Raw genomic sequence first — 12,232 nt, forward strand, 5'->3', positions numbered from 1 at the left:
CCTCAGTTTCCTCACTTGTTAATGAACTAGAGAAGGAAACAGCAATGCCCCTCCAGTATCTGTGCTTAAAAACTCTCAAATATGGCATCACAAAGGGTTGGACATGACCAAAAATGACTGAAAATGTCCCTAAACTAAGAATTTTTTTTCACCTAAATATTTTTCTTTATTAAAGCTTTTTATTTTTCAAAACATATGCATGGACAACTCTTCAACATTAGCCCTTGCAAAACCTTGTGTTCCAATTTTTCCCCCTTTCCCTTATCCCCTCCCCTAGATGGCAAGTAGTGCAATATATGTTAAACATGGTAGAAATAGATCACATATGTTTTAAATATCACAATCATAAACTGGAATGGAGAAGCTGTGTGACATGTTTTGTTTATCAAATACAATACCTGATCTCACCAGCTTGGAGGACTCCTAACACAGATCCCATCCTCTCCCATGTACCTGGACATAGGGGCAGCTTAATAAATACCTGGTTTAGTAGGTCCTAAGCAGTTTCTTGAGCCACAGAGATAAAATAGCTTGCCTAGAGTCACAAGGCTGCTGTGTGTCAAAGGCAGGATTTGAACTGACTCTTCCTGAGTCTGTTTACTATATCATGTTACTTTTTAACAAACCCCTACCTTCTACAATTTTAAAGGGGAACAGTTATAAAATATGGGTCTGATGATATCATCTCAGTGATTTTTGCCCAAAGTTTTGAAGGTTTCAATCATTGAAATGAGCATTTAAAATGAAAGTGGGCACATGACCCTACTTCTCAACTCCAACCCAATGGTTCAAACACTGCTACAAATCTACAAAGAATTAAATACAAATTTCCTTCATTGTTCAAGCTGATTTGTCCAAACAAGCTACGCCACCAGGGGGCACAAGGATGCAGGGAAATTCCTGGGCTTTTCAACAGGCTTCAGGGAAAATAAAATTTGGCTAGTTCTGGTTGTTTGGTATAAATAATCTTTCCCTGAATTCCAGTCAACTACTAGTTTGGTAGAGAATTCTTAGCCTGGGTATGGAACAAGTTCCATTTTTCTTGAATGTCAAAATCCTCAAGATCTCAGAAATTTCTTTAGTTATAATCTATGACTGGCCCACTCATCAAAAAGCAACTAGGCTTCCTAATGGAGATAGAAGTCATAAGGCATTTAATAAAACTACAAATTAAATAGTTTGGGTTTCAGTGCATTTGCAAATTTAGGAAAATTGTTCAATTAAAAAAAGAGGGGAGGGAGAGAGGAAAGTCTGCCCCTTCTCTTAATCCTCACTTCCATGGAAACAGAAAGCCATTTTGCTTAAATCTGACCAGTCATCAGTGTGGGTTTGTGAAGGGGACTGGGGAGAGAAAGGCCTCGTGTCTCTCTGTCCCTGCTACCCACACACAAGAATGAAGCCTCCCTCATAACCAGCGGTGGAAGTGGATGGGCTGAATTGGGCAGATTACATAAATTGGGCATTCTGGGTGGGGCTGACCATAGCTTCCTTAGGCCACTTAGCACAAAGGCAGAATCTGGAGATTTCCTAGTATTTGTTCAATGGTCGCCACTCCCTTTCCAGTGGGGCTTTTTTTGATATTATTATTTTATTTTATTATTTTATATATATTATAATATATATATATTATTTTATTTGATATTATTATTTTAAGACAACAGTTCTAGAGGCTCTGAACTTATTAAGTGGAAATCAGGAAATCTGGCTTGAAATCGAGATTCTTCCATTGGCTGTGTGACTTTAGGCAGGCCATTTTAATCTCTGCCTCAGTTTCCTCATATGCAAAACAGGGGAAGGGGAAGAAGAAGGCAAAGGGAAAGTATTTCCTATAGGCTCAGCTAAGAAGTCTAGAAGATGAGTTTACCTTGTGTCTTCTACAAGTTCATCAATCAACTTCAGCCACATTTCTGCCAAACGGTTCCCAGGAATTTTGGCTTGAATTCCTGATTTCAAATTCTCTAAGTTTAAGTGCTAAAATTCGAGGATAGGGAACAGGGGAAAGTGAATAAGAATAATGAAAAATGGTCAGAAAATTCTTAAATTTGTCTTCCAAGACCTCTTTCGTCTTTCCCAATTCCTCCCCTTACCTCCTTTTAAGTTATTTATAATCCATAAATGGTGAAAATATTTAATAGAAGAAATCCAGGTAGATGTGCATTTAGAACACACACACACACATGTCGGTTACTGCTAATTTCTTTCTTTAAAATCCTTTTTTTTTTTTTTTTTTTTTAAAGCTTTTTGAGGGAAGAGACAGTTTCATTCTTGTCTTTGTAAACCCAACACCTGGCTCTGTGCTTGCCATATAATAGGCACATGCTAACAAATGTTGGTTTATTGCTTTTGATGGTCTGAAATGGCCTCTCAACCATGAGAAACTTTCTAATATCAATTCTAAAAATCACTGTTTTTACATCTTAAGGCAGTTCCTGTAGAGCTGACCCATTTTGCAACCTTGACACTCCAAGCAGAGACTTAGGTTAACTGTGGCTGGGCTACAAGGGGGGCAGTTTCCATCCCACAGTCCTGGAGCCTTAGATACCCTCAGGCCCTGAACAGCAGCTGCCCCAGCTCTCTTCACAGCAGTATCTCCAGGCCATTTTTTTATTCCCGTCAGGGCCAGAACTTGGCCTGGCTCCAGTCCCAGAGGAGAGGCCTGCACCCCTGCTTTTCTGTCCCTGGATGATTCACTCTGACTCTCACTGCCTGAGTAAGGGCCATCCACAAACGTGAAGCGAAGGGAGAAGGGAAGCTCTCCCACAGAGTCACCAAAACAAGAAAGTGCCAAAAATGCCAGTGGAAGGGATCCCATGGCTGGAGTCACTGAGCTTGTAGACAGAGTCCATGCTCTCTACAAAGCAAGGTAACGATCAGCCTGGCTCTGGTGGCACTGCAACTGGTTCCTCTTAAACCCATGGCAGACTGGGCCCCACCCAGGCCTTGGGCCCACCCAGCCAAGGCAGGCTATAAAAAATAAAAAGCTCTCCATATGCCTAACTCAGAGTCACAATTCTAACCAATTCCCCTTTTGGCCTTCCTCCTCATGATAAAACTACTTCCACCTATTACTAACTACTAACAATCATTGTTTTTACATCTTAAAGCAATTCCTTCAGAGCTGACTGATTTTGTAGGCTTAGCCTTGGAACTCCAAGCAGAGAGGCGATGTCACTCTCGATCTCCTGGCTTAAAGCAGGCCTGGGTTACATGCCCTTTCTGCACCCCATGAGCTACATGAATTTGGGTAAACTGCTTAACCTCTCCTAGACCTCAGCTTCCTCATGTGTGAACACAAGAGAGAAAGGATGGGAGAGCCTATGAGTTCTGGAGCGAGCACTTCTCTCCCAGGAACTGCTCCCTGCCCAGAGGCTTGCTGTGTCCTGCAGGCCCTGCTGCAGGGCCCCTACCTCGCCATCATGTGTCCTTGCAAAGACAGACTCCCAAAGTCCAGGCTCCACGGCCAGGTCTCTGACATGCACTGGTAAGTGACTCTGGATGTCCCTCCAGCGTGTGGTACCAGCCTTCCCAGTGGTATGATCTGTACCCCACCCCTCCCGGGAGACCCTCTCGATTATGGGCCTGAAATGCTCACTTCCATTTCTCAGAATCAGCAAAGCTAAAAAGCCACTTCCTCCATGAGGCCATTTCTGCTTCTTCCCCCAATTCCTTGTATTTACTTCATCTATTTTTTTGTATATACTTATACATGCATATATAGAGTTCTTTTATTACAATAGAATATAAGCTTCCTGAGGGCAGGCACGGTTCATTTTTGTCTTCAGGCCCCCAGTAACTGTCCAGAGCCAGTTTCCCACCAGCTAGCCAAGCTCCTCTCAGCCAGGAAGGCAGCAGGATTTGGGTCTAACCCTTCCTCCTGCCGCACACGACCACGTTATTCACCTTCCAAGCCTTCCTTACCTCAGGTACCTCATGTGTACCTCATGTGTAAGATGATAGCTGGGACTAGATGCTCCCTAAGTTCTGTATCTGTATCTATGACCTTCCTGAAGCAGCTGCTCTGTCCTGATGGAGCTTTCGAGTCTCTAGATCCACCTGGCCTACTGAGCCCTGGTACTGCTAACCTGGACCTTAGCAAAGATATTCCCCGATTGTCACTTCCTTCAATGACATTAGCTCACAGCCCCTGCTCGCCTTAGTGAGCGCTTCCCATCAGCTCCTGTGATCTAAAACGTGCATCCTTCGAGCCCTTGGCTAGATAGGACCTCTGAGCACAGACAGACATTTGTGCCCAGGCCCACATTCAAAGCCTTTCCAGCGTGGAAGGATTTGTCAGAGCTCATGCTCCTCTGGCATGGTCTGGGTGAATGTAGGGTCACTTTCCCTCCAACATGAAGTATCAGAATAGGTCTTTAGTGAAAGACCAATCTAACAAGGGGATAAAACTGCTAAGAACAGAACAAGTCTATCCCCAGAATGCCATCTTGTAGAAATAGCCTTAGTGTCTTTGGCTTGTGCAGAAGGGTCTGGACATGCAATTTTCCCCATTGCTCCAAACAGCTCCCTGTACCGCCGCCCGCCACAGCCCCAACTGAACATAAAAAATGAGATAATAGCATTTCCACCAAAGGAAGTCCCAGTCTCTTAATGAGGAAGGCTTCACTACAAAAGGAAGTGAAATCAGAGTTCAGCCTTTTGTTCAGAGGGATTTTTCTCTCTGGTATGAAGCCTTACTTCCCTAGCATCAAACAACCCACCATATGCATATAACCTTCCTAGCCCTCATTACAGACACCCCTACCCAAGTCCCAGGGCCTGCTCGTCTAAAGTTACCTTATATCCTCTCCGTATATATCTACTAATGTACATGTTGCCTGTTCAATTAGAATACAAGCTCTGTGAGGGCAGGGTCTAGTTTTGCTTTTTTGACTGTATCCCTAGTGCTTGACATACTGCTTGGCACATATCAAATATTTAATAAGTGAATGCAGATTGATTGATTATTCTCTTCTTTTTTGCTTTAGATATGATCTTTGTTAAATCTCTAGAAGACAGCAGAGGATAAAAAGAGGGATGGAGATGAGAATAAGATATTTGGAATGACTTACCAACCGTTCTGCCATGACTAGAAGAATGTTCACTGCATCCAATCTGTGACTAATATCTTCCCAATAAGAAGTCAGAGTCACCACTGGCTTTGTCTGGGCCCATGGCAAATAATAATAGAAATTCCCTAGTATAGAACATTCATAGATCAGCATTATGTTTAAACTTGAAATATTATTTTATTATAAACTAATCTTTTAGATGAGGCTCCTAACCACTTAGCACTGGGTTTGCTAGGATAACATAATGATTAACCAGAATGCTCAGAGAATGAGGCATTGTAGTGCACTTAATATTTTATTTAGTTGGGGGCTAGCCAGAATTCCTTTTTGTTTTAACTCTTGTCAAAAATGTGTGTAATTGGATTATGTTGTATTATAGAATATTGTATAATAATTATATAATTTATTGGCTGTCTTATCACAATATATCTTTGTCCATTATATAATAATATCTTTGCCCATTTTCTCTGCCTTATGAAGTATAGTAAGACAGCATGATGTCATGATTAGAAGGACAGCATTCCAGGAATCTGGAAGGTCGAGGTTCAAAGTCCAGCCTTTGAGTTATACTAGTTATGTGGTCTTTGGGTGAATTACTCAACTTCACAGTCATTTCTCTAGGATTAAGGCTAATTGACAAATTTGCCAAAATAATAGCTTCAAAAAGAAAAATAACAGAAATTTCCACTTCTGGTTTTTTTTCCCTGCTTGTAAAATCTCAATAATACAATGGTACATTTTAAGCTTCGGGTCTGTTTTGCTTTTACATCTTGTTCTAGTCTTTCACTGAAGCTTTCCAAAGTACAGTAAGTCACGAACTAGGCTAAAGTGGATTCTAAATTTTCAGAAAAGTAATGTGTATACAATTGTCTCCATTCCCTCCTCCCCATTCCCCGCACAGGAATGAGATAGGGGAGAAATCCATACATTTGTAGAAAATCACCCTGCCCAGGCTGAGAAAGCAGGAGGATATGTCAGGAGGGACAGACATATGGATAAGTTTGGGGCATAATCTGCCTCAGATTTTTTTAATCTTACTCACCTTTTGTTCCCCACTATTCAGCTCAGAATGTTACGAACCTAAGAAGAATGCTATGCAGGAAGGGGTGGAGGATTCCTGTTTATTGTGCCTCACTATTATTTTTAGACTATTTACCCCCAAAAATACTAAAGGGGAAGTAAAAAGTCTTTCATTCATTCTTTTATTCACTCAATATATTTTTAATCTAAAGACTACTATTTTCAAGGCCCTATAGAGAAGCTGAAGCTATATGTCATACTCTCTCCTCATAAGTAACCAGTAAAAGACTCAAATTCCGTGAATGATGACAATCTTTCTTACCATCAAACACAGCCCGACTATATTGAGTTGTTGACGCCAAAGGCTTGCAGGTAGCATCAAACTTATTGCCATAATTGCCAATGCTTACTTCAAACTGAATAGCCTCTCCAATGTCCTGCAGCATGGTCGCAGAGTGAAATACTGCAGCCAGGCTATACTTTCGCCGGCGCTGATATTTCTATGGGTTACAACAGGAGAAAAAACATTATTGAGTAACCTTTTCTCTTGCAAGTAAATTTCTAACTGATAAAAGCAATTTTGGATTTTAAACTAGAAGAGACATATGAGGTTACCTAACCCAACTCCCTCTGCATGGGACAGTGGAAAGAGTTTTGAACTTGAAGTAGGAACTGAGTTTTAGTCATGGGCTCAATGCTGATTACCTGTGTGGCTTTGTCCCTTTAACCCTGCTAGGTCTCCTTTGGCTCATCTGTAGAACGAGGAGATTGAGACGGGATTTCTTTCAACTCTAAATGATAATACTAAGATCATCTTGTGAATTCCCCTATTTTATGGATGAAAAAACTGAAGCTGTTTATATGAACTGAAGAGAATTAAATGATTTGCTTACAGGTGACAGCTAAGAGCAGAGGCGATATTTGAAGCCTGAGCTCCTGGCTCTGGGACAAGTTGTCTTTACCTTATACAGTGAAGGCTCCCAAGTGATGAGAAGTTTCTTGAGGGGAGGAATTGTTTCATTCATCTGTTTATTCTAGCATATTACCTAGTAGGCACTTAATAAATGCTTACTGATTCATTATACTCTCATATCGTTGATCATGTTTAGTATCTTTTGGCATAGCTGAATCAACACTGTCCAACAGCCCTCTCCACACTAATGCACACATGAAAACTATTCTTTGGGGTTTGCAATAGTAACATACAGACAAGGGCCATGTTGCCAGCCTTGCCTCTTGGATTCTGCCCCATGCTCAGGAAGATCCCCACCACATCTGCTGACTGCATGTCCTGCCTAATGGCTCCTTCTGCCAGTTCCCCCAGGCTCTCCCCCCAGTACTCTACAGCTGCATGGGCTTTTTGAAGTCAGCCTTCACCATGTGCTAGGTATTTCTTCGGCATACTTTTATTGGTGCTGGCTTACGTCCAATATCATCTAGTAGCTGTTTGGAAACTCTGCCTGAAACAACTTGTTCTGTACATTCAGCTATTATCCAAGTACTTGCTTTTGTGCTGGCAGAGTGGCTTTGGACAGCCAATATAAAATGTAACAGGAAAAAGAGAGAAAATCGCCATTTATTTAAGTGCTTTAAGGTTTGCAAAATGCAATATCTCATTTGATAGAATAAGACAAAGTATATGAGTTAAATGGATTGAAAGATCTCACGTCAATGGCCAACAGTCCTGAAAGAGGTGCCGCCATGACTTTACAGACCATCACTTGGTCTGGGTAAGATTTTATTTTGGAAAGTATGTTGGATTTGAAATTATCCATGCATATGTTTTGAAGATAAAAAGCTTGAATTAAAAAAAAAAGAAACTATGTTGGATTTGGAGTCAGAGCATGGGTTCAGGTTCCAACTTTGCTACTAACTACTTAAGTAATTTTGGGCAAGTCCTTTACTTTCCCTAGGTTTCATTTTCTCCATCTGTAAAATGGGGCATTTGGACTAGTTGAGCTCTCCAGATCTACACCCAGGATTCTATTTATTCAATTCCACCCAGTCTCTTGGTTGGTCTGTGTATCATGGTGCAGCCTAAGTCAGAAAACCCACAGACCGCATTCCACTGTGGAATGCAGTGAGAACAATTTGACCCCAAGTAGGAATTTCCTGACTGATTTCCCTCAGGCTTTTCCCAGCTCATAGCACTTCAATGACTCTGTAAAGTGATTCATGATCATGCCCACCTGCTTGGCTGTGGGTGTGCCTCAGGAGCATGGTCTCCCTTGCAGCCAGGACCAGACTACTGTGTCAAGGACTTGGGATGATCTTATGAATTAAAGGGAGAGTAGCCACAGTAAAATTTCACTGTTGGTGAAGGCCATTTTCTGGCTAGTTGTGATTTTATCCAGAATAACTTTTGTCAAGTATTACTGGAAAAAACCGCATGGTTTTTTAGTATAATGTTAAGTTTTGATAGGAAGCATAACTGATTCTCTTTTTTTTCATGGTTTTTTTTTTCTTTTGCTCTGCATCTTCTTTTACAACGTGACTAATATGGGAATGTTTTTCATGATGAATATGTATAACCTATGTCAAGTTTCTTGCCATCTCAGAAAGAAAGAGGTGAGGGAAGAAGGGAGAAAATTTGGAATACAAAACTTTAAAAAAATAAACGAGGAAAAGTTATCTTTTCATAATATTGGGAAATATAAAATATTATTATTTTTATTTATTTTATTTTTTAAAAATATTATTTAAAATAAAAGGAGCACAGTTTAAAAAAAAAGGCTCTGATCTTTCAGAGCCTTCAGAAAATAGAGCAAGTCTCAAATAGTCAGATTCTCTCATATGTAACCCATATAAACTTGTGACTTTGGTATTATCTTTGTTCTTGTCTTCCTATAACATCACCCCACGTGGACCACCCAATGTTAAGGACTTGAGTTCCTTCCTTTATTTTTTTGATATTATGAGGATCCAAATGGAGAACAAGAACTATCAGTTAACACCTCATTCTTAGCATGTGACAGGCCCATTTTAAAAATCCAGTTCTACATTTTTCTTATGTGTCATATGTTGCAATATACTTCTACTGGCAAATAGTGGGATGAACTTAAATTTCCATTGGTTGTTTAATTTTGGCCATTTCTGCCTATATTGTTTAAGTGGGAAATTACTCATGTTCCAAAAAGATCATAGATGAAGTTTGGCTTAAGTAATCCTGGTAGTCATCTTGACCTTCATATCCTTCATATAAAATGAAGAAGCTCAGTAGGTGGAAAAGATTAAGTCCCAAACTTACCACTTACCGTGTGATCTTGGCTTGGATGAGTCACACAGAGAAATCATAGAATTTTGAGAGTGGGAAGAGATGGCAGAGGCCATTTAGTTTAACTCATAGGAAAAGAATACACATTATAACAAAACTGAAAAATGATCATTGAACCTCTATTTTGAAACCTCTATTGGGAAGGAACCCATCATCTTCAATGTAGTCTACTCTATTATAGGACAATTCTAATAGTTGAGAAATTTTTTCCTCATAAGAAACCTAAAGTTATTTTGCAATTTTTATTCACATTCTTAGTTCTGTCCACTAGAGCCAAACATAATGAGTTCAATCTCTCCTCTACATCTCAAATTTTCAGATAGTTGAAGATACAGACAAGCCCCATTAAGTTTTTTCTTCTTCAGGTTGTACATGTCTAGAATCTCTCAACTGGTTCTCATATGTCATGAATTCAAGGCCTTTGACTCTCCTAATAGTTCTCTTCTGGATTCTCTTAGGTTCATTAATGTCATTCCTAAATTATGGTGCCCCAAACTGAACCCACTATTGCAGAAGACATCCAATGGGGCTCTTCACTTCAGACCTTCTACCACGTTAATACTGAACTATTTCTCTGCATCCAGCCTCCTAATCTAAATCTATTTAATTGTATTATCATCTAATCCATCATCTCTTTATCTTCTCTACAAGAATGAGACCAGTCTGGCATGACCTGTTCTTAATACTGGTTCCTTCACTTCATCCAGCTTCTAACCTGGTCATCTCAGACCTTCAGATTCTGCATGTGGAAAATGGGAGAGTATACATTCCTCCAAGAATATCCTGTTCTATGTCTCAAAGAGATTCAAGACCAGATGCAACTAGACTGGATGTACGTCCATCATCCAAAGACCAATCTAGCTAATATGGGGAGGCTCATTGCCTATTGATAATGAGTGACTACCAATCATTTTTTTTTTAGCCATAGCAATTTATAAAGAATATCTATGATGGTAAGGAGAGAATATTCAAATAGATGAAGTCATAGATCTCTAGAGTATTGAAATAACACCTTCTTACTGTGATGTTGAATAAATCATTTAATTTCTTTAAGCCTCAGTTCTCTTACTCAGAAAAGAGGATTAATGACATTAAATGATCTACCTCAAAAGACTACTGGGATGTCCAAATTTTATGATCTATATAAAGCACCTTCTAAACATAATGCTGACCTGATTTTCCAGGAAACCCTCAGTTGCATTTATTGATCTAACATAAAATAAGAGAAAAAGACAACTTGAGTGTAAGCAATCCTCTAATTTGTATAAACATTAAGAGCATTTGAATTGATTAATATGATAAGTGACCCCAGAAGTTACCTCAACAACCAGTAAGTCATCACTGGGTATGGCTTCAACTTTTTTGTTAGGGGGTGTTTTCTCAAGTAAAGTAGTCAGTTCAACCAGGATCCGACCTCTATAAGCAACTCCTTCACCCTGAAAGGCAATGATACATGTTATTACTGATTATTAATGTGAAAACAAGCCAATAAAAAGCTTGTGCATAACATCCTGAGCTTCTCTGCATGCCTTGAAACCCTGCCATATAAAGGGGGCTTAGTTTTGTTTTGGGGGGGGTTTGGTTTTTTTTTTTAAACAAAGCTTCAGGTCCCAAACTCAACAGACTAGGATGGTAAGAACTTGAACAGCCAGGGAATCTAGCTTATCCTTACATTAAAACTTAAGACAGTCTAGAAGAATCTTGAGGCATTGCAAAAATTGCTCTTCACTTCTGATTGGAGAGAGTGAGAAATGAACATCTGGGAGCTCTTTCCTTATTCTCTGCCATTTAAGGAGGGCACTCAAGGACATTCTCATCCTTTTCTACCCCAGCTGCTTTCTGGGAACTGCATGATTCCAGAAACTCATTATTTTGCAAAATAAAATTAACTCAGAAACTCACAGATCCTCAAACCATGTCCTACCCTGGATGGATGACTTTATCATGCCCCTGAACCAGGTAAGCTCATATCCTGCCCCCCCCACATACATATATACCTTTTCAGCTGTTGCTTTTTTTTTTAATATATATTTGTTGTCTCCCCATTAGAATGTGAGTACATTGAGCACAAGAATTATTGCACTTAATCAATGTAAACAAAAATGGTTGGCAATCATTTGGTTTTATCCCTCTCAGTGATACTTGAATTCTAAAAGAGGCTATTTGGAAAGTGTGTACTTTAAAGGAAAGGAATAAACCAGTAGGAGTAACAGTGTCTAGTCTGGAAATGCATTAAATAATTACAGTAAGAATCTGAATGCTTTGGCAGAAAAAAAGAGTTCTTCCCCCTGCCCCCTCCCGCCACCCAATTAGGTGACTGGATTGGGCGGGGGAGGCAAAGTGGGATTTGAGTTGCATTTTATCCAATTTCCCTTAAATACCAACTCTGGTCATAGCGATTATGTCATAGTAAGATATCATTGCCATTTGTTAAAAGCATTAACTTAATTGAGAAACCAACCTTTCCAGAATTCAAGTCATCATATGGATCTGGGAATCCAGTGTATTCTCTTGGACTTCCATAAAGATTTAAATAACAAGGTCCAAATGTTGGTACAAAGCCCACTTCTGTTTCTCCTGTTTTCCCTGGGAAGCAAACATTATCATTAGATCGTAGGCACTGGAATTTCTAATCTATTAGGTTTTGCTGGAAGTTAGTTGTTAGTTAATGGTGTGAGACTATTTTATTCCACAGGTGCATTAGTTACATTAAAGCAGACTATAAGCACTCACAATGATGCTACCATTTCCTCTAAAACAATAAATTAAACAATTGTCTCTATTTGCTACCCATACATTGTGCTAATTTTGTGATCTATGAATTTCATTTAAGTGGAAGAATTGTTCTTTATCATATTTTTACCAGTTTACA

The 12,232-nt window shown here is 39.6% G+C and overlaps 1 protein-coding gene across 2 annotated transcripts in view; it reads right to left on the reverse strand.

Annotated features, from left to right (window-relative positions):
- The window catches only part of MYOF (myoferlin), a 151,313-nt gene that overhangs the window by 50,497 nt on the left and 88,584 nt on the right, over window positions 1-12,232 (reverse strand). For both annotated transcript variants that reach the window (XM_074295890.1, XM_074295889.1), the window contains 5 exons: window positions 11,822-11,946; window positions 10,680-10,796; window positions 6,409-6,586; window positions 5,067-5,191; window positions 1,865-1,971 (listed from right to left, as the gene is read on the reverse strand). In XM_074295890.1, coding sequence (XP_074151991.1) covers window positions 1,865-1,971; window positions 5,067-5,191; window positions 6,409-6,586; window positions 10,680-10,796; window positions 11,822-11,946 — 652 coding nt within the window. The remainder of the gene's footprint in view (window positions 1-1,864; window positions 1,972-5,066; window positions 5,192-6,408; window positions 6,587-10,679; window positions 10,797-11,821; window positions 11,947-12,232) is intronic.

The sequence above is a fragment of the Sminthopsis crassicaudata genome, chromosome 2 (genome assembly GCF_048593235.1).
Source record: "Sminthopsis crassicaudata isolate SCR6 chromosome 2, ASM4859323v1, whole genome shotgun sequence".
NCBI classification, from domain to species: Eukaryota; Metazoa; Chordata; class Mammalia; order Dasyuromorphia; family Dasyuridae; genus Sminthopsis; species Sminthopsis crassicaudata.